At 39.0% G+C, this 20,938-nt stretch overlaps 1 protein-coding gene across 1 annotated transcript; it reads right to left on the bottom strand.

Annotated features, from left to right (window-relative positions):
* Positions 1-4,293: 4,293 nt before the first annotated feature.
* nradd (neurotrophin receptor associated death domain) lies at positions 4,294-18,103 on the bottom strand. The gene is made up of 6 exons (XM_028013035.1): positions 17,677-18,103; positions 9,888-10,020; positions 9,160-9,513; positions 7,189-7,405; positions 6,959-7,101; positions 4,294-5,050 (listed from the first exon to the last, which is right to left on the bottom strand). Exons 1-6 carry the CDS (start codon positions 17,713-17,715, stop codon positions 4,737-4,739), a joined length of 1,200 nt encoding a protein of 399 aa, XP_027868836.1. The 5' UTR covers positions 17,716-18,103; the 3' UTR covers positions 4,294-4,736.
* Between the last annotated feature and the right edge of the window lie 2,835 nt (positions 18,104-20,938).

Raw genomic sequence — 20,938 nt, forward strand, 5'->3', positions numbered from 1 at the left:
TATAGCCTATTTTTGTGTTGTAAAAAATCGTAGCTTGCAAATGGTAAAATCTTTAGTTTTTACGATTTAAAATCTGAAAAGTGTGGCATGCAATTGTATTCAGAATGCGCAGAACATTCTTTGCTGGAGGTAGAGCTGCCTGTATTTTTTTTTTAAGCATATCTACCATATCTGCACATGCAAAGGTAAAAATAGTTCAGTAATAATGGATGAAGAGGATCTGTAAACATCCCTTTTTGCCATTCTTACAGATGAACAATGGTTGATGTAATTACATTGCAGCTCTGACTGAACTCTTAGGGCCATGGTCCATCCAATACGGTCAACCTCTGCCTCAGACGCAAATCTTTGGATAACCAGTCATCTTATTAACTAATAAGTTTCCATTTTCTTAAAGAAAATCGTCCCCAAGCCCTCTACATGGTTTGCTGCAAACTGTGGAGAGCAGGAGTGCTGAAGTCAAGTCCGCCACCATCCTGCAACTTAGAGAAGCATCCCTTCTCCAACACACCTGGATGGCTGGTTACCAGGCCTATTCAGAGGTGAATGACTGCTGGTGAGGAAATTCAGCCATTTGATCCCTTTGGAGTAAGGATGCGTCTAAAAGTTGCAAGATGGCAGCTCTAGGTGAGTCCTGAAGTCATTTGTTTGCACTGGATGTTGACACAAACTACTGCTATTTTGTGTTGCTCTGTTGCACAAAATCCCAGTAAAACAAACACACATTGGTGGTTGTTTTTGTGAAAGGTTTCAGCAGCTATGAATATTTTTGCAAGGTATTTCCGCTAAGTATCAAATTGCGTAAAAGTTTTTACTTTTTTTTTTTTAATACCATAAATTGCTGCATGATTAACATCTCAATGCTCACCCAGTCCTGCTTTAAATTGCCTTAAGGCCTGTGGTGCACATGGCATGAATACAGCTCTGGCACATTTTGCACAGTCTTTAGCCAGATGTTTGGCCCCTGCAAAGGGAAACAAAGTGATCAAGTGCCTTCATTAGAGATATCTTCTTGCTCTAAACACGGAGGAGACCTGTTGAGTGGAGAGTTACTTGCAGTGCTTTACTTCTCTTCCTCAATCCCATCCCCCTCTTTTTTTTTTTTTTTTTTTTTTTTTTAAAGTGTGTGCACATTCCGCACGCCCCAATGCCTGTGTGCTTCAGACCGCAGTTAAGCAGTCCCTTCTGGAGTGTGTGATGGCATGTAACGCTGCCTCGGGCCATGCGAGATGCCTGCTCCCACTTAAAACTGAAGGCAGAGAGATCATTAACAGATCTGAGTCCAGTGAGACTGAGCCTCGGTGAGAAACGGGAGACTCTCCTCGATGAGGGTTTGACTGAAGCTGTTATTTTGAGTTCACACTCAAATGATTAAAAAAATAAAGTATTTCCCTCAGGCTTTTGGACAGGAAGCGTTTTAATACTGTAAATCCCTTGATAAATACATATTGCATTCCAAGCAGGTCCAAACTTCCTCACCCAAATCCAGCAAGTGGGAAACAGGAATTGGTAAACAATCGCAGTTCAAAGCAGGAGGGAGGACCATGAGTTCAAAATAAAGTTACAAAAAGCAATATCGTATTTGGTGCCAAACAACAGCAGGTTGATGTCATCAGTAAACCTGCCAAACTGAGCCTGTGTAATTAAGGCTTTAACAAGTACCTAAAATAACATTACATGGGCAAATTGTTGTAACTCAGGAGAGGTTTAAGATCTGCTTTTCTTGATTTTAATATGGGTTTTTAAATAAAATGCTATGAATATTAATTACAGCTATCACTCAGTAGATTTTGAAGCAGTTTTAATAGTTTGCTAATTATACCAGATAAACTGTCTGCTAAGGTAGCTCGGACGCTACGTATTTGCTGCCACAATCATGTTTCAAAGTGAAGATGATGTATTCAGGGCAATGTATAACATTAGAATTATGAAATGCAATTGTATACATATAAATTCAATTCTCTTTTACATGCAGCATATTTCAGATCTTTATTTGCTAAAAGTTGAAAAAAAAAATCAATATTGTTCTTTCCTCCCACTTTATAATTAGGTCAAATCCAAATACACTGAAGTCTGTGCTTCTAATTGGACAAAATAGAAAAAAGACCCATCTGATAAAAACGTCAACAAACCAAACATTTTTTTTATCACTTAATTATTTGTAAAAAAAAAAACAAAAAACATTCAATGTTAGTAGCACATTTTTGTTACCCTTCATTTATTTGTTTTCCATGCTGGCTTTATTGGTGCTCAGTGGTGGGGGGGTGGTGCTGAAACCTTCACATCTTAAAGCGTTTATAAGGTAAAGTCCAAATGGCAAGTCTATCGCAGGATTAATGTAAGCAACCAGGAAACCCAGCACACTGGAAAAACCATGAAAAACACCTACATTTACCCATAATACATAAACATTTAGAAGTTTCTTGGAGGCAAATTAGAGACTATAAAGATTCCCTATGTTTTTTTTGGAGGGAGGGGGGGAGGGTGGAAAAAGTTTAGCCTGGCAATAAAATTGATGGATAAAGTCACCTCGCTCTGAGTAAAGTGTAGAAAAGAAAAGGCTTTGATAAATCTACATTACTGCTGCACGATATCCTTGAAATAAGCTAAAAAAAAAATAAACAAAGAAAAAAAGAAAAGGAATAAAGACACTCAGAGACAGGCAGTTGTGGCAGGAAGAAAGAAAGATATGTAAAAAAAAAAAGAGTTAGTTGTCTAATAAAAAGTGTATAAAATGCAGACGTGATCTGGCCAGGTAAAGAGAGTATTTCTTCAATTGTCACAAAACCTTTTGGCAGTCAACTGCAGTACAGACATGAGTATTTAAAATGTACTTTATTTTAAAAAAAAGTATCCAAAGAAGAAACATGTTGAGCTACGGAGTTCAATATAAACAACTTTACATAGAAATGTTCCTTTTTATGTAAAAGGTGAGATTTGATTTTTGTTCAAAAATACAAATTTTTGCTCATAGTACTACATACTGCACATCATTTTGCTTGTGAACTGAATATTTACAGTATTTGTGTGTCTATTCTTAATGGTTTTGTTCTTAATGTATAAAGTTTAGAGGCGACATTGTTCTTAAATATGAAAGGATTGAATTCTTTTCACTCTGCGCTGTGGGTGGAAGCAGCTACTAATGAGAACAAATCTATCTGACACAACATGGCTCTATGAAAATGTATGATTTCCCAATTGAATTAAGTGACTCGGAACAGTTTTGGGTCAATTTCAGTAGAAACATGAAGGTCTGATTTCTGATAGACCTGTAGAATCAAGAAATTACTAAAAAGGAACCTGACAACATGAAGTAGGCCAAAAGATAAAAAAAAAAAAAACACACACACAAACCGTTGATTGAAAGAACATTTAAGAATAGATGAGGAACATATTGCGCGACATATTTCAGTCGTAAAACCATTTACCATTTAAAACCATAAAGTCGTTTTAAGGCGTTGAAACTCCAGTGAGTGAACCAAACTGAACAGTAATGAACCTTCACAGGAGTGGCTGACCGGCCATAACTCTTCAGAGAAAACATCTCTGACTCATCCAACTGAAAACCTCTAAACCACAGGTGTCAAAGTCCAGTCCTCAAGGGCCGGTGTCCTGCAGTTTTTAGATGTGCCACAGGTACAAAACACTGGAATGAAATGGCTTAATTAGCTCCTCCTTGTGTAGATAAGGTCTCCAGAGCCCTGCTAATGACCTAATTATTCTATTCAGGTGTGGTGCAGCAGAGGCACATCTAAAAGTTGCAGGACACTTGCCCTTGAGGACTGGAGTTTGACACCCCTGCTCTAAACAGTTTCTCAAGCACTTCAGGCTTCACTTTCTAACCTCAATGGAAGAGTTTCAGCACCAAATGGAAAAATGTGGTCTTATGAGAAAAAAATTGGCATTTTTGCAAGTTGTGTCTCCTGCTACTTCTGGTGTAAACTAACTCAGCATTTCTGACAGACATTAGTCAGACATGGAGGTGATAGTGTGATAGTCTGGGCCTACTTTGCCCCAGACGACTTGCAGAAATGAATAGAGCCAATAAGTGGCCCCACTTATGAACAAAAGGTGTTGGAATGGCGAAAAACCTGCTTGACCTTAAGCAGGCTACTTGTGCTCAGACACACTCCAGTGTAGCTGAATTCTGCAAAAGAATCAAAACAATCCTCCACACTGATGCAAAAAAAAAAAAGAACTTCAAGCTGCAGCATATACTTGAGGTTGTTGCAGGCAGGATAGCACAAACTGACATAAATTTATGGTGCCAATTACATTTTCACAAAGGGTCAGGTGAGATTAAAATATTTCCTCTTAATTAAGAAAGTCATCTTTTTAAAAGGGCTTCTTGTAGTTCCTTAGGTTGCCATTCTCTGATATAAACATTTTCTTTGTGATCCGAAACATGCAAATATGACGTAAAAAACAACAAAAAACCCCCACTAGAAATCTTCCAGGGGAAATACTTTGTACGGCTCTGTATATTCAGTCCAATAATCCCTGCACTGCCAGACAGACAAATCGGTTACCATACGGCATCACAATCTTTCAAACAGCTCAAATAAGCCACAAGTAATACATTTTTAGAGTATTGGTGGTATTTTAGTGAAAAAAAGGTCTATAAACAAAGTAATTTAAGAATGATTCCTTCAACCATAAAGAAGAGCTGAAAGCTGAGCGCCTCACTTATCCCTCACTTGAGTCTGTGATTGTCGCTAGAGGGTCCGGCCAGTTGGTCACACCACAGAAACACCCTGCTGTGTGCTGTTAAGGGCGGTCACCACATCGGGTCTCTCGATGCGGTTCAGCGCCGAGCTCAGCAGTCCCAGAGCGGAGCCCTCTCTCTGGGCCCAGTTAGACAGGAGCGTGTGCGCCGGGGCCTCGCCGCGTCCGAACAGGTCCAGCTGTTCCGGTTCGTAGCCCAGCGCTGCACCAAGGTGCCTCCATCCACGGCCGCTTGCCTCTTGCAGGAGGCGCTCCACCTCCTCCTGTTTGTGCGGCGGCAAGTTGACGTACAGACGGTTGTCGAGCTTGCTGTCTCTCTTGGTACCTGTTTGAAAAACAAGCTTAATGAGCTCAAGGCTTGGTGGGACTCAAGAGCTGGCTGATGTCATGATGTTTGTTTCATGTTTAGATTTCACTTTGAAACGTATATCATTGAGAGGCATGCTTTAACCCACGGCTGTATTCTTTTTCTGCCCACCAGTGTTTATTCTTGTGCAGAAAGTAATGTCATTCCTGCTTGTTTACGACAGTCTGTCTGCTGATGTTTCCCTGATTTCTGGTTGTTTAGCTACACTTTGGTTGGATTTTGTTCCAGGACTCATTACTCCTTAGTGAGTTTTGAGAGAGGTCACATTGTTTAATCAGCACCATGACAGACCTTGGTCCTGAGGACTGCATTTATTGGCGGCCCTTGTAAAACAAACAAAAAAAAGGAAAGATATATATTTTTTTTTACGTTTATTAAAGTACCATAAAATCTCCCCTGAAGAAGCATATATATTTTTGTGGGTGACAACTAGCAATTGGTATCAATGAAAATTAAACGGAAGCATTTTTTAAAAAAATATTATGCTTAATTAAATAGTTTTCTAAGCTGATCTAAATTTTTCATCTGAGCTATGAATACACAAAGGTCAGTTTCTCCATACCACTGTTCAAAATGGGAAATACCCAAAAACATGCCACTTAAATAAGTCAGACGCAGTGGAGCAGAGAGGAACAACATGACTCGTACAGATCTAGGGTCAGAAAAAGGGCAAGTGACATTTCTTCATGGTCTCTGACTGTAATTCAGTCTAGGCTTAAAAATGTCTGCAGTTGTAATTTCTGCTTTGTGTGTATTAGAACATATCTTACTATAATTCGACTAAGCTATTATCACATTTGTTTCTTTCAATAGTTACATGAGAATTGGTATAAAAAGGTCAATAATGTGTTACTTTACAGCAGTAATTAGAGGATATGTGGTAGATCCCGTTCAACATGAGACAACAGTGACACATTTCTCTCAGAGGGAATTGGACGCCTGAGACAATGGCATAACTTAGCTAAGGAATGTGATGCTAACAGCGTAAAGAGAAATCTGATAATTGTTTCCTCACCAGTAAATCATCTTTAACACATGACCCAGTCAACCACTGACTACTCCAGCAATCATTACTGGAATGGTGTTTATAGTCCAGACCCATCCATAAAACTGACAAACTTTATAGAGAGTAGAAGAGTGAAACTTTTGTTTAGTTTGCCAAAAAAAAAAAACCTCAAGCTGCTTCTAATATACAGTATTCTAGTCAATGAGAAACCAAACTATAACTCTTTAGTCTAATAGAAAACATAATAGATAATGTTATACTTTAACAAAGGCATTATTGCATAGACAAAATATCTAAATAGATAATGGTTTAACAGTTAATCTGCTATATTCAGATTTAAATGAAGTTTTAAGTGTATAACATATTTGAATTTGGTATTTAAAGTGCAAATTAAACCTGGAATTCTACTAAACAACAACTTAAGTGGTGACCTATAAAATAAACCTGCATGAACCTAAAGGATTACAGCTGACATACACAAATTCAGCACAGCTTTCGTAGGATTTAACACAGCAGGTTATTCAGCAACGTGCCAATGTTTAAAAGTTAGTTTCATAAACTCACTTATCAAAAATAATGTTTTGGCATTACATGGTCAGAAATTAGGATTAGTTTTACAATTTTTTAAAAAATATATTTTGTTGTTTGACATTGTTCCAATACAATTTCTTTCTCCATGAAAACTTTAGTGCGAGCAGCTATCTTGGACTTGGAATAAATATGGCACATTGGCACCACCTGTCGTACCTCCATTAACCACCAGAGGGCAGAAGACTCGTGTGGCATTTGATACAGCAGGTTTTTTAAGGAAAAATCTACAATTTGCAATTGTAGAATTAAAGTCTGTGTGTCTTCCTTACCTTTACTGGGCTGGTTGTCCTGCAGGCTGTAAGAGTCCAGAAAAACACCGCTGTCACTTTGGAGCTTTTCTCCTTCTGGAGATGCTGCCAGCTCTGCCACACGTGCCTTGGAGAGGGCCTTCTTCTGTTTGCACGACCTCCAACTGGGAAGAGTCCATGAAAGCAGTTTAAGTTTGCACATGCCCAATATGCTCACGTTATTACAGGACATGGACGCAGTACAAACTCACCATTTATAAGCCACATAAACCAACAAGCCCAGCACCACAGCAGCCAGAACAGACACGTAGACGAGAATGTTGTTGCTGCCACCCTCATCCTGCGGTGTAAACTTGGACGGTCCTGGTGCGGGGCTGCCGTCTTCCTCCTCATTTTCCTCCATCACCGCCCCATTAGGAATATTCAAGGCCCCATCGGCACCAGCAGGGCCAATGTGCAGCTTCTTATCTATTAGACATAAAGACATCTCAAGAAGGAGCTGCACACATGCTCGTCAGAACATATTTAGACCAGATGTGAAGATAACTTCTGTCACGCTGGTCACCTGGGGATTTTAACCTCCCATTGCCCCTATTTTTTAGCCGCCTGCAGTCTTGCCTTTTTGGGATCAAACAGCACAAGATACGGCACCGACCTGTGCAGGGTCAAAAGGGCCATGACACATGGACTCTCGGTGAGTACATTTGACCCTTGTCTTAGGGAGCAAGTGTAGCCATTTGAGGGCAAGGTCACTAGCTGTCAGGGTCAGCTGCTTCTCTTTGCCTTCAGCAGCAGTTAACCTAAAGACCTGTCAACCTTTTATCAATTGGACGACAACACTAAAGTGAGCTTTTGGACTTCTCGTGTTTCTTTGTGTTGAGAAACTGTGGAATCAGGTGCTGTCCACATGTTCAGAGACCCTGATCCTTCCTACATTTCACTCATTGTTTATCTTTTATCTACTATTGTTGCGTCTTCCAGCATCACATGTTGAAAGATGAAAGCTGGCACTCTTTCGTAGTGCTGGTATTGGGTTTTACAGAACTTCTCAGCACCATAAATCTTTTAAAGAGGTTGATGTAATAAAAAGTAAACTAAACAAGACAATGCCACAGGTTTTAGCCAGTACCACACAAACCTAGAGGGTAGTTTGTGGGATCCTGCAGTGTTGATAGCACGAGACACAATTTTACCTTAAGATGATAGTTTATTTAACCATCTTAGTCAACAAAAAATAATCCGTAGAACAGTGGTGAGCTAATAGCCAAGGCAGATTTCTATAATATTAAAACAACTCCAGTTTTCAAGATGTTGTAGTTCATCGAAATTCAATTTTAGGGAACTTGCACAACTAATGGTAACCCCGTTAAGTATGGGTAGTAAGTAAATAATTTTTTTTATCGGAGTAGCATAATCTCACACTAAAGTCATTTAGAGTTTAGAGTCTTCTGTTTTCTGCTACAGACTGGTGACCACCTGTCCAGGGTGAACCCGCCTCTCGCCCGGAACGTTAGCTGGAGATGAGCACCAGCAGCCCTCTCAACCCCACTAGGGAAAAGGGTGCTAGGAAATGGATAGATGGATGGATGAAGTCTTCAGTTTTAGGTAACATAACAATAGCTCAAACTGTCTCCACTGAATCCCCTGGTCTGTTTTTTGGGATTTCATGTCAAATAGAAAAAAGTGGATTTCATCTCGTGATTTGATTATTCGCTTCCAGATATCAATCATTACATAAAAGAAATTTGACTTTGCAATTCAGTGCCGTGAACTTGACCTAAGTCTCTTTAAGAAGCTCCTGCTCTTTCTGACACTCTGCCTCCAGCACGTCATCACAATGGTGTTTCTCCATTATGCAATTTTCAATTGTTCTTAGGAGCGTTGGACTTGGAAATAGTTTGTATGATGAGCTCACCAGCCTCAGTTCCACCAGGTGTTTGGGGAAAGTGTGAGGGGGATGGGGTGCCTCACAAAGGAAAGCTATCCCCTCTGCAGCTCTGAGGAGGAGCTGTATGTAAAAAAAGCTTTGCATGGCCAAGCGTTTAGGCACCCCCAAATGGCTCCTAGGGAAGATTCAAGAATTTCTCAAACATGCAACCTGTGATTTTACTGAGTGGATAACATTATACCCAGTTTCCTCCTTCAAGAGCTGTTTGCAAAAATACCAAATGAATTAGATTTGTGTTTCAATAAGGAGAGTCTATTTGCGTAAAAGCACTCACCCATGCAGAGTGTGTCAAAGTTGTGCATACAGGATTGGATCTCCACTTCTTCATCAGAGCACTGACTGCAAGCCTGGCAGGGTTTGATGTTGAAATCCTCCTCTGAGAAGGTTCCCGGGCCACACTTCTGGCAAAGCGTGTCTCCTTGAGGACCGCACTCCCGGACAACCCCGTGACCTGGCCTGCACCTGGAACAGGGTGCGCATAGACCTAAGCCTCTCAGAAAGTAGAAGCCAACGTCACACTCGCATTGCGTGTCCTGGGTTGCCGAACAGGACGCCAGCATGGGCACACCAGACGGACAGGTGCTACATGGAAGGCAAGAGTCGAGGCCTTCGGATGGTGAAAATGTTCCTGGCAAAACAGGTTTAAATGAATAATTAGTGCTTTCCAATTTTAAATACTGAAATGTTACTATATAATACAAAATAAGTTAATTTGACTTCTTTCATTAAGTACTGTACATGCAGATGTTTGGGAGAGATAATATCCGAGCAGGACAGCATTACTGATTCTAATCAATTTTAGTTTTTTGTTTAAAGTCCTGAAAAAGCTTCTTTTCTCTCCTTAGTTACACAAAAATGTTATGTTTCCAGTACATATCTCAAAATATCTCTGCCTGGTGGAAATGAATAACATGTAAAATTTTAGAAAGAAAAAACATGTTAATATCAGGTAATAAATAAGAAGCATCCTGTTGTAAAAACAAACAAATTGTCAGTGATTACCTGGCAGACATGGTAGACATTTGGTATTTTCCTTTCCACACGTTTCCTCCAATGCATAACCAGCTGGACACAAATTGCAACAATGTCCCGACTCGGTGTACTTCCCACTAGCACAACCCTTTCCAAGAGTAACCTAGAGAAAACATGAAGTGTAAAGATAAACTCACTGCTCTTTAGGAAAGAGCAACAAATAAAAAAGTGCTTATTTCATTACACGTTTTTGCCTATTTACTTTTGATCAAATCACAGAAACCCTGCATAAGTCTTTCCTTTACAGGAAAACCCGATTTCATCATCTTTTTGGAAGCAAATCCCACACTTCCCACCCATTTGTGATCAAAGACACATGGAAAACGGCAAGCCCTCTTTTTTTCTTTTTTTTTTTTTGCAATCTTTCCATCTGACTCAGTTTACTCTCCAAGTGCTCTGACTTCTTATCTGTAAGTGGGTACTGGAGAGGCCCGGCTTATGATATGACACAAACACAACAGCTTAGATGTTCTTCACAGTTTTCACAGACGAGATTGCATCTGAGAGGATTATTGGGTTTTATGTTATTGAAGAAAAAAAAATTAGACAAACAGAGATATTATGGTGCCCTGTTAAAGTACTCACATTCTGAAACATTTCAATAATTCGTCTTGTTATAAACTCAAACTTCAGTGTTTTATTTGGGTGTTTTTATGTAACATACCAACAATTAAGAAGAGCTAAATTATGAAATTAAAGGAAATGGACACAAGGTTTTCTCAATGTTTTGTGAACAAAAATCAGAACAGTGTGTTATACATTTATATTCAGCCAGACTGAGACAATACCTTGGCGAACCAAACTGATCTACAATTACAGCTGAAAATTTCACAAGCCTCTTGCAGATTATCCAAGAGACAATTTTAGAATGGCAAAAATCTGTAAATAAGGATTTTTCTTCCCTGGCACAGATATTCAATGCAAAACTATTGTTTTGCATGTAGGATAGTAGAAATGGTAGACATGGCACCTTCCTCCACACATTTGCTGTGTCCCCTGATGACTTGTGATAAATTAAGCAGAACTTCGTAATGCTTCTTTTCAATAAGGTATTTCTTATTGACACTCATTGCAGTCTGAACTGTGGATTTCTGCATTTCCTCCATAGTTATGATCCTCCATGCTTTTCTAATACTCCCCTCACTACAAAAACACAAAATCCTACCACTTTTGCCTTTCTAGTGTAAATATTTTAGTACACTTGAATTAGTGTACTTGTAAGTTAGTTAAGACAAAACTAACTTACAAGCAAAGCATAGCAGCTTTTTTAGAGCAAATAATTCCTTAATATTGATGAAAAGGTACTAGTACCTCTGACAGATTATTTCACTTATAAAATGTAAAATATGTCTTGTTCTAAGTGAAACAATCTGCCAGTGGAAGTAGTACTTTTTAAATTAGTACTACAGAATTATTGACTTACAACAAGCTCCTATATTTTGCTGGAAAGTTACTTGTAAGTTAGTTTTGTCTTATTTCAAGTGTACTAAGATATTCGCCCCAGAAACTAGACCAAAATACCTGGTAGAATTTTGTGCTTTTGCAGTGCTGGCCATTAGTAGGTAATGAGTTATGTCTTAATACATGGTAGTGTGGTATCATAACTTCACAAAATCTATTACATCAATACCTTTGCAAGGCACTAAAGGTAATAGTAGCTAACAAATCAAGAGGAGCTTCTATTCTGTTTCCACTCAATCCAAATCCAAAGTGAAGGACACTTCACAGCCAGCGCATGTGAAAGTGGGGGGGGGGGGCAGCCTTTGCTAAGGGTGTCAGTTAACCAAAGCCACCCAGCATGAGAGTGTTCGGATGAAGAGACACCTTTGAAGTCACCAAGCCCTCCAGGTGTGTCTGTGAAGATCAGTATTTCACCAATAACCCTGCCTCTGCAGCCTCAATGCAACGGCATCTTAAATATGCACAAGGCGACTGGCCTTCTCCGCCCAGGGGCCTGACAAGAACAAACCGAGCAAACAGATGTCTAACAACTAACCTCCTGCTAAGGGGAAAAGCAACATCTAAACAGCCCGATGATGATTTCTTTCTTTGTCTCTGAAGTCTGCTAAGAAGCTTAAGGGAGCATGTGTGGACCTGTAGGGCCTCCATTAAAACCCCTCCAGCAACACACACACACACACACACAAACACACACACACAGAAAGTGCTACGCTCCCAGGCAGAAAACACTAAAATGTTCCATGCTGATACTACAGCTTTGAAACTGGGCTCAAGTTGTTCTAACAACAGTCAGTCTGACTGCGGTGCTTTACGGTGGAGCCGATGATATCTGAACTCCAGCCGCAGGGCCCAGATCAGAGGAATTATGGTATCAGGGCGGTTGGACCCAGTAGGAATAAACCAGTCTGGAGTTAGCACACAGAGTGGACTTACAGCAAACCAAAAAAAAGCATCACAGCTGGTCCTCTTTTATGTGACAGAGGGGGCTCCTCTCCAAACACTAGTCAACCTCTTTAGATGCTGAACTTTACTTTGATAAATATTTGAGGATGGTGGCCCTGTTTTATTTTTACCTACAGCTTGGATTTTTGATTTTACGGTCAGCGTGAACCTGAGCTGGTTCACCTCTGCCAGCTGGGGCTGGAAAATGGGACAGCAACTCAGCTGAAAACAGGAAAGTTTGACACTTCTCAAAGAGAGGCGCAGAGTCCAATGGCAGATTTAATCCACGACACACTGGAGGGGAGTGACAGAATCGGTAATATTCACAAGGCTAAGCATTACTATATAGGGACAATATTTAAGATATGTGAGAAATTATCAGAGAGGCATGCATTAAAATTGGCAGCAACAAAAACCTAGTTCAGCCTTGCTTTAAAAATTCCTGTAAAATGGCCCTAAAAGGGCAACGAAAACAGCCCTGAATTCATGTCCTTGCACAAATATGAAGCTTTATCTGTTTTGTTTTTCTTTAATAAATTATCGCTGGATGCCGAGAGAAATTCCAACATTTCACCATAAACCAGGAAGCTGCTTGAACACCAATACATACGAGTCAATTATCCTCCATTTATGAATCCAGCAACATGGACTGCTGGATATGAGCATGATGGTAATAGCATGATATGTCAGTCATGTGAGGAGTCTGAGGGGATCTACTGGTGACATAAAACATTAGAGCATGCAATCATGTTCGCTAGCATGTAATCAGCTTCCAGCTTCAATACTCACACACAGGTAACATTTTTTGAAACTCAAAGCAAATTTCCAGACAGACAAGCAAATAAAGAGCTAGAAAAAGTAGGCATTAAATAGTAGTCTTAATAATTAAAGATATGAATATGTGAAAAAAATATTTTTCATGCATCATACTACATTGTGCTAAAACTTTCAACTCCTGATTTCCTTTAAGAGTACCAGACTTTCTTGTAATATTCAAAGCTTCTGAAGGTCTTTCAAAGAATCTCAGTGACCTTTTCACTCATTTTCAGTCCAAAATCCAAACAAAACTTTCACAGGAATATGTTTTCCCTTGTTTCTCAGGCTTCCCAGATCTAACCAGTAAAACAGAGCAGTGGGTGCTTAATGAAAATCAGTTCAAATGAATGTTAACATTTGTCAAAGTACAAAAGCAGCTGGTTATGTTATTATAGACAACTTTCATGTCTTCTCAATTTTTCAAATTCTATCCTTATTTTTTTTTATTATTTAAAAGTGTTGGAGGGTGCAGTTATTTTCAAACAGGCATTTCAAATTAAGGAACCTATTTTAAATTGTACCAAAAGTGAATTATTTGTCATATTTCTTTGTGACATGATTTCCAGATACTGTTTATCTATTTATAGTTTGTTTTAACTTTGACTCTTCTTCACATGTTCCCTTTGTCATTTTTCAACCACAAACCACATTTCATGGTCAGGTAAAAAATATGTGCAAAAATTATGTAAAAAAAAAAAAGTAGCAAAAACTTTTTCTCAAAGCATTTTTAACATCTGCGTTTGGGGAAGTATGTGAAAAAAACCCATCAGTTTAAAACTTTGGCACAGAATGATTTATTATAGCCAAACAGACTTACAAAAATCCAATAGCTGAATGTAAAATGAATACAAGAACACTTTAAAAGATCATTGAGTAGTTAGTGTTGCAACCAGGGCATAAAGGGGTCTTAAGCTGAATTTGATTAGGGGCCCCTCTTCCTGTTAGGAACATCCCCTCCACTCACACCACTAACAATGTTTCAATGCAGATTTGGTGGAGATGAGGGCGAGTTTAAAGGCTGTCAGACAATTCGTTTTTTGCTGAGATATATTTGTGAACAAGCTGACACAAAGAAAATATTAACTTGGTGGAATCCGATTGTAACTATATTAACACAAGCGATCAAACAAATATTATTCTCTGTACTATTGCAATGGAAAACCAACAAATCCTTTGTCTTGCATTTTAAACAACTAAAAATCTTTCATTTTATTTACGCTTTGACAGTATTGTCAGTCTCAATAAACAAGGACAAAAATTTTAGCTTTATGATCAAGCATGAGCCCTGGGGTCGGCTCTGGTGGCAACAAGCGATTTGTCCCCCGAAAGCAACTTACTTTTAGGGGACAGGCTTACTGTATTGCTAAAAGACTTTGTCATTATCCTCATAAATTAACTGGTCATGACCCCTCAGAGTATTTTTCTCTTATCTGTTGAATCCGGGCTCTAAAATCTGAAGGAAAGGGAGCCGCAGTTGCTTTTGCCATTAAGGTAGTAAGCTTCAATCTGAAGGGATTCCCCAGTGAGACCAGGCGGACCACCATGGAGAGCTGCTTTCAATGGGCCTCTCAACTCCACGGCTGCCCGAGTCACTCAGTCAACGCGGATCAGACACACACACACACGCACACACACTAACACACACACAACGCCTTCTTAGCACGTTAAACATTTTCTGCCCCTCTCTGAAGTGAGAAGGGCCGGAGTTTCAACACCTAATCTGATCCGCGGAAAAATAGACTCACAAATGGATGCTCTCCCCCTTGTGAAAATGTTGATCCATGAGAACTTAAAATCCGACTGAAGGTTTGGGAGCCAAGACAACGTGGGCCGAGGCAGACTTCAGCTCCACATCCCATCTGCACGGGTTTCTCTCAGGGGTACAAATTAAAGCACATGGATTTCAATTTTGTTTTTCTGGGAAAAGAAATCACAAATGACCAAAGGTAGCATCGATAACAAACATGACTGTTAATTACTAGCTTCAACCATATTGTTGAGAGACTATCAATGATTTAAAATGATGTTTATTCCTTTCAGCTGTATGAAAACGCCCACGTTGACATTAGAGAATAAGATTTGCATTTCCTGCTTTTTTTCCCACAATTTCACTGAGAATAGCTGTAATCAGCAGATGCAGTGAGACAATAAATGCCATCCTGAGAATGAACAGATTTAATCCGACAACTTTCTGCATCTGCGCTAAGTCGTCTAATAAGAAAAGAGAGAATCATGTGACAAGATGTGCATTTTCCAGATGAGAAGCAACATCTTAGATTTCACACATGCTCTTTGTTGACATCTTCCCCTCAAATCACAAGGAGATATCCATCTTCTTAAAAAGGTGAGGTGTTATCTAAACACTTAGATCTAACAAAAGTGCTGTGACTGTGAAGAGCAAGTCTAGACAGGAACTCCATCGCTGTGAGCCTTGGACGAAAATGAGAGTCAGACTATTGTCTGTTGCAGCTAAGGAAGGGGCTTTCTATTCACCATGATCCTGGCTTTTTAATATGCCATCAAATAAACACCCAAACTATAATTTCTTCATAAAACAGATCATTTACTTTGTATGTGGTGGATAATCTTGGAAAAGCGCCCTTGTGTTTTGGCTTTTAGTGCCTCAGCACATAATGGTGGCCTCTGAGTGTGAGTTGGAGATGATAACCATTGTCCCAGTTCAAACATCGATAAAAAGATTTTCACCGGTTTCCAGAATGATCTCTAACCATAGGGCTCTCCAGCTTCTGAAGCATTGCATTAACAAACTAAGCAGGCACGTAAAGCCTGGAAACCTACAGAGGGAGCTCTAGAGCAGCAGAACTTTAGATTTGGTTTTATCCCAAGTGAAAAATCAGCAAAGGGTTCTTTTCTTTCTACCCTTCCCTAATTTGAACTTTTCCCATTTTATTTGGTTTCTAGCCAGATGTTTCTGGGTACAACATGGAGCCATCTGCCATGAGTCATTTCCTACAGACCAAGTGTACATTTCATACATGCTTTGACAACCAACGATTTAAAGTAACTTTATATAATCTGCTCATAGTCTGGTAAAGGAAATGTGGTTTTCAGACTCACAAATCACATCTACCAGCAAGGCGGTTGCTCAGGGTTACAGTAGTTTGGTTTGATCAGTACTCATAATCTGTCATATGCTATAAGAGCCACAGGGAAATTAGAGAAGAAATGAATGGAAATACAAAGTTTTCAGAAAATAATATTAAATTAAATTCGATTTTATGCTTATCTCCACATTTCATAAAATTATTCAACAAAAAAATGAACATAAAACTGATATGCAATGGTTTGAATTCATTGGTCTGAAATGATTTGCTTAATACAAATGCAAATAAGAGCAAACAAATGATAAAGAATAGGTACAAAACAGAGGAATGATATTGCAAAAGGGAAAGCTGACCTGAAACCATCAGTTGTTATCATGCAAAATAAACAGTGTAGCCAGCCTGTAAGGACTTTTCTCTGCTAAATATTTTCTTTTAGAATAAAAGAATAAAAGAAAATATACTTCTAAATATTTTAGAAGAATCCCAGTCTGTACCTCTCTACAATATATTACATATATCTACATTGCTGAGGAGAAATTGCTACTGCAATAGTCATGCAAAAGTATTATGCATTAACATTTAAAGATGTATGATGCAAAAGGAGATTTTAGTTGAACTGTGGTAGCTGGAAGAGCCCAAAATCAAATTATTTCTATAGTCCCAAAGGATTTTGGTAAGTAGCCTCTCAAATAAAGGTAAAAATTAAGAAAATAAAAGCAGCTGCTTAACACCTCAAAACCTTTAGGGGGCATCCAAGAGCAAAGGTCAGCTTTACAATGGCATAATTGTTTTAGGAGTAGTGATAGATCAATGGTGGGTGCTAACTTTATCTCTTTCACTGTTGTGTACTTTTGAATTTTCACATTAGTCTGCCAAGAGAATGTGGTTTTCCAACCAATGAATGTGATGAGGGGAAATTTGGACAGTTTTTTTATACTTGTACATGCTACCCTACCATTACCTGTAATCCAGAAGAAAAGAACGACTTCTAAAGATTGTTAAATGAGATGCACAATGCATAAACATACCAACATGGATGATGTTAATAAAGACTTTAGCTAAGCTGTGGTGAAGTTAGGAGAAAAGCCGAATTCAAATTTTGTTTCGGGCCTTAAAGAATCTTGGACCGGCTCTGCATGCAGATGTAAAGCATATTGTACTTGAACCCTGGGGAACCAAACACACCATATGACTTTCATCTTTCTATTACTATTTGGCAACAATAACACAACATACAGAGCCTGTGCCATCCATATGGCTCTGCGGTGTGAAACAGAAATCCTCTGGGAACAATAGTGTGCTCCAATCTAGGTGGGATAGGTTTACAAAAACTCCTCAGGTTTATATTAGGATAATATTCTCAATACGAAATAGAAAAGACACACACACACACACACACACACACACACCCACACACACACAAAAATCTTTGTCAAAGAAGAAAAACAGGCAAATATATTTGATCTTTTGCTTACTTTCAACAGCAGAACCGCAGAGATGACAATCAATCTCATGTTTCCAGTCTCCACAGCTCCCTTTGACTCCGATCACCGCGGCGCGTCTCCCTGTCGTAACAGTGCTCGTTTCTGCCTACGGCGCTCAACGAACGGCTTAAAACAGCCGGAAACCTCCGCAGCACAAAATGTAATTAAAAGACATGAACGCGCTGGTTCCGCCTTTCCGTCATGGACCTGTAACGTTTGTTTTCACGCACAAAACAGCCACTTCCAGATGCGTAAAATCCGTAGATGTAATCCAGGGGAAACACAGAGAAGGCATTAGTTTCTTTCAGCTCATTCCTCCGCGGAATAAGTGGCAACAGAGTCCTCTCTGTCTCGGGCTGCGGGATGTACGTTTGCAGCGCTCTCTCTCCTGCAGCTTTGCAACAGATGAGGCAAAGGAAAAAAAAAAAAACTCCACCAGGTTCTCCTCCCTGGACTTTTCTCCTCCCATCTCCTCAGCTTTCAGCCGGGCTCGGTGATTGGCTGCATCACTGAGACGCGGTGAAGGGAATCAGATCTCATTAACTTTAACAGCACAGGATGTCTTATTCTTGTAAACTGTTGAATTGAAGACAAATTGTTAAATGCCTGCGTACCTGTCGGAAGTGCTCGGATCTAAATTGAAGATAAACTATTTGTTTTAAAGTGCGCAATGAAAACACTGGAAAACCCTCGACTCTTTTACTTACAGCCATATTTCTTGTTAGGTAGCTGCAAATGATTTCACAAGTCCATGGAAGATCCTGTAGTGTTCTGCTCTACATAATGTTTAATGCCCTTTTAGTATTCTTACTTTTTATGTTTTGTCAAGTTACAGCTACAAGAAAAAATTTCCTTCGATATGATGTAGCAGGTTAAAACAAAGCAAATGAACGGAGGTTTTGAACATGTATAATGCAGGATTTTCAACATTTTTACCCTCAGCCGCCCCAAAAACTGTGAAACGTTTACTATGAACTTGTATTTAACCACCTTATCCACGAAGTCACCAGTTTAATAAATATAGTTCAACTGTGTGCAATTTAATCTCAACAATGTGAATTTGTAATCTTAAATAGAAAACCATAAGATACACAAACATGTGGAAGAAATTGCTCTGGTCATGTTAATATTTTGACGTTTATGTAAAAACTGTGCGTGGTGGAAAACACAGCACTGTGACTGAGAAGCACGGTGATGGCAGCATCCTGCCGTGTAAAGATGGATGAAAATACAATACAATTCATGAAGAAATCCTGTCAGTAGCTGCAGAAGAAACTTACAGCCAGAGTTGTAATGGATGAGTTTAGACGAAACTGTCTTCATGTGTTAGGGTAGCCCAGTCAAATCATAATTTTAGAAAACAGAGACATTTTGCTGCATTTTTTTTCTGTAGAACTTGGTTCTACAGATTATTGGTTTAGAGGGCATATCATTAGTAAGAACATTTTTGAACCCATTAATTACTTACTTTCTACTTTACCATTGACTTGTAAAAACTAGTATAACTCTCTAATTCCCAAAATATCCTCTACTATAAAGTGAGCTTTGATATTTTCAGGATTTGAGCTTCGCAGTAAATATCCGTCTTCTGGTAAAACTTCTCATTGGCTGGAGGGTTGGGGGCATTGCTTTACGACCCCTTCAGGCGTTCTTACACACAGCTGTGACCTGCTGTTATCTGACACAAAGAGGAACACGTGAATAACACAAGACGCTGCCAGGACTGCAGCAATGTTTGATCTTAGCAATTCAAAAGATTAGAAACCAATGCAGGGTGAATTACACACCTTGTAAATTCTGGTGAGTGCATCCCAGGGGGGGGCAGAAGGACTTCAGAGAAAAACAAATGTGGGGGAAGATCTCTCATACACAATATGACCTAAACTTCAAAGCATACTCATGGAAGAGAAGAGAGCAAGAGGACGTTTCTGCTTGCATAAAAACTCTGAGGCAAGTTGAACTCACATCAATGGGAGCTGGTTTCTTTAATTTAGCACATTTATTTCTTTTTTTTTCTTAAAACTTGTGCTAAGAAGTGAAGATTTCTGCAACGCACCCAATGTTGAAACTTTTAATACCAGGTTTATCAAAAAAACTTAGAAAAACGCAATTGGAGAGGAAATGTAACAACAACAAAAAAGGACAAAGACAATATCCAGAGGGGATGTGTTGCAACAGCAGACTTTCTGAGTGATCCTGTAGACTTCAGAAAATATTAGATGGAAAAGCAGAGTGGAAAAAAACTTCCCAACATACCATATACTCTAGTATATTCCCATGAGGCGACAGACCTCAAACAGAAAAAAGGTCGCAGGGTTCAGCTAAGCCAATCTGGACATTTTTCTCAAATTCAATAGAAAATAAAAATCTTGAGGTAAATTGTGAGAAAGATTCAGCTCAGATGAGGTATGAAATTCTGCCTTGTGAACTGTGTTATATGATTGTCTGAAGTGGTACCATAAAAAATTATTTTAATGTATTTTAACCCTTTCCTTTTCTAAGAACCCAAACTTTAACTGGGCCTTCATCAGTAATTCTATAAGGTTTTTCTGGCTGCTTTTAATTTAACCTGCGCACCCTGACATATAAGGCTTTGAAGAAAAGATTGCAAAACTTAAGGCCTGTCACAAAGCTACAATTTATAGTCCTTTAGTTGAAAATTGTGGAAAAAAAATTAAATATAAGCATAATTTTATTTTATTTTAGCACAAAAAAGCATATTTTAGCATCATCTGGCAACAGAAGGATGATGCACCTCTCAGGTCTTTAACTGTTGATAAAGAAGTGAAAAAGTGATAAGATCGTTTTGGGCCTTCAAGAAAAAGTGCTTAAAAAAATCTTAGCACAGCACCTCATGTTTGAAAAAGCAGAACTTACTGGCCAAAGATGACTCTCACTGTTCCATTTAAAGAAACAATCCAGTTCTCAAGAATATAATTTTACTCTAAAAGCACAGGAAAACAAACAAGCAATTGTTAATCAGAAATTCACATAAATAAGCAATTCCTGTCTTTATCAACTAATATTGTAAATCATCTAGCAGGAGCCAGGGCTCATGTATTAATAAGAGGGCTGAGTTCCTCTGTACGTAGTCTCAGTTGGGTGTGTGCGTGAGCTGATAAGACTGTTGCGAGAAGCAAAAAAAGAGATAAGCAACTTAAACTGTGACCGACTAAAGGCCAAGACTAAATTTGGTGCAACGTTTCACAACTTTTCATGTAAGTACATTTATTCTGTTGTTTTTTTAACAAAA

Source organism: Xiphophorus couchianus, chromosome 3 (genome assembly GCF_001444195.1).
Source record: "Xiphophorus couchianus chromosome 3, X_couchianus-1.0, whole genome shotgun sequence".
In the NCBI taxonomy this organism is placed as follows: Eukaryota; Metazoa; Chordata; class Actinopteri; order Cyprinodontiformes; family Poeciliidae; genus Xiphophorus; species Xiphophorus couchianus.

Bases quoted from the DNA above. Each gene is read 5' to 3' on its own strand.
- nradd (XM_028013035.1), bottom strand. From the start codon at position 17,715: ATGAGATTGATTGTCATCTCTGCGGTTCTGCTGTTGAAA. The intron at 10,021-17,676 runs GTAAGCAAAAGA...TGTTTTCTCTAG, and splicing joins CTGCGGTTCTGCTGTTGAAA to GTTACTCTTGGAAAGGGTTG. The intron at 7,406-9,159 runs GTGAGTGCTTTT...TATGTCTAATAG, and splicing joins CTTTGACACACTCTGCATGG to ATAAGAAGCTGCACATTGGC.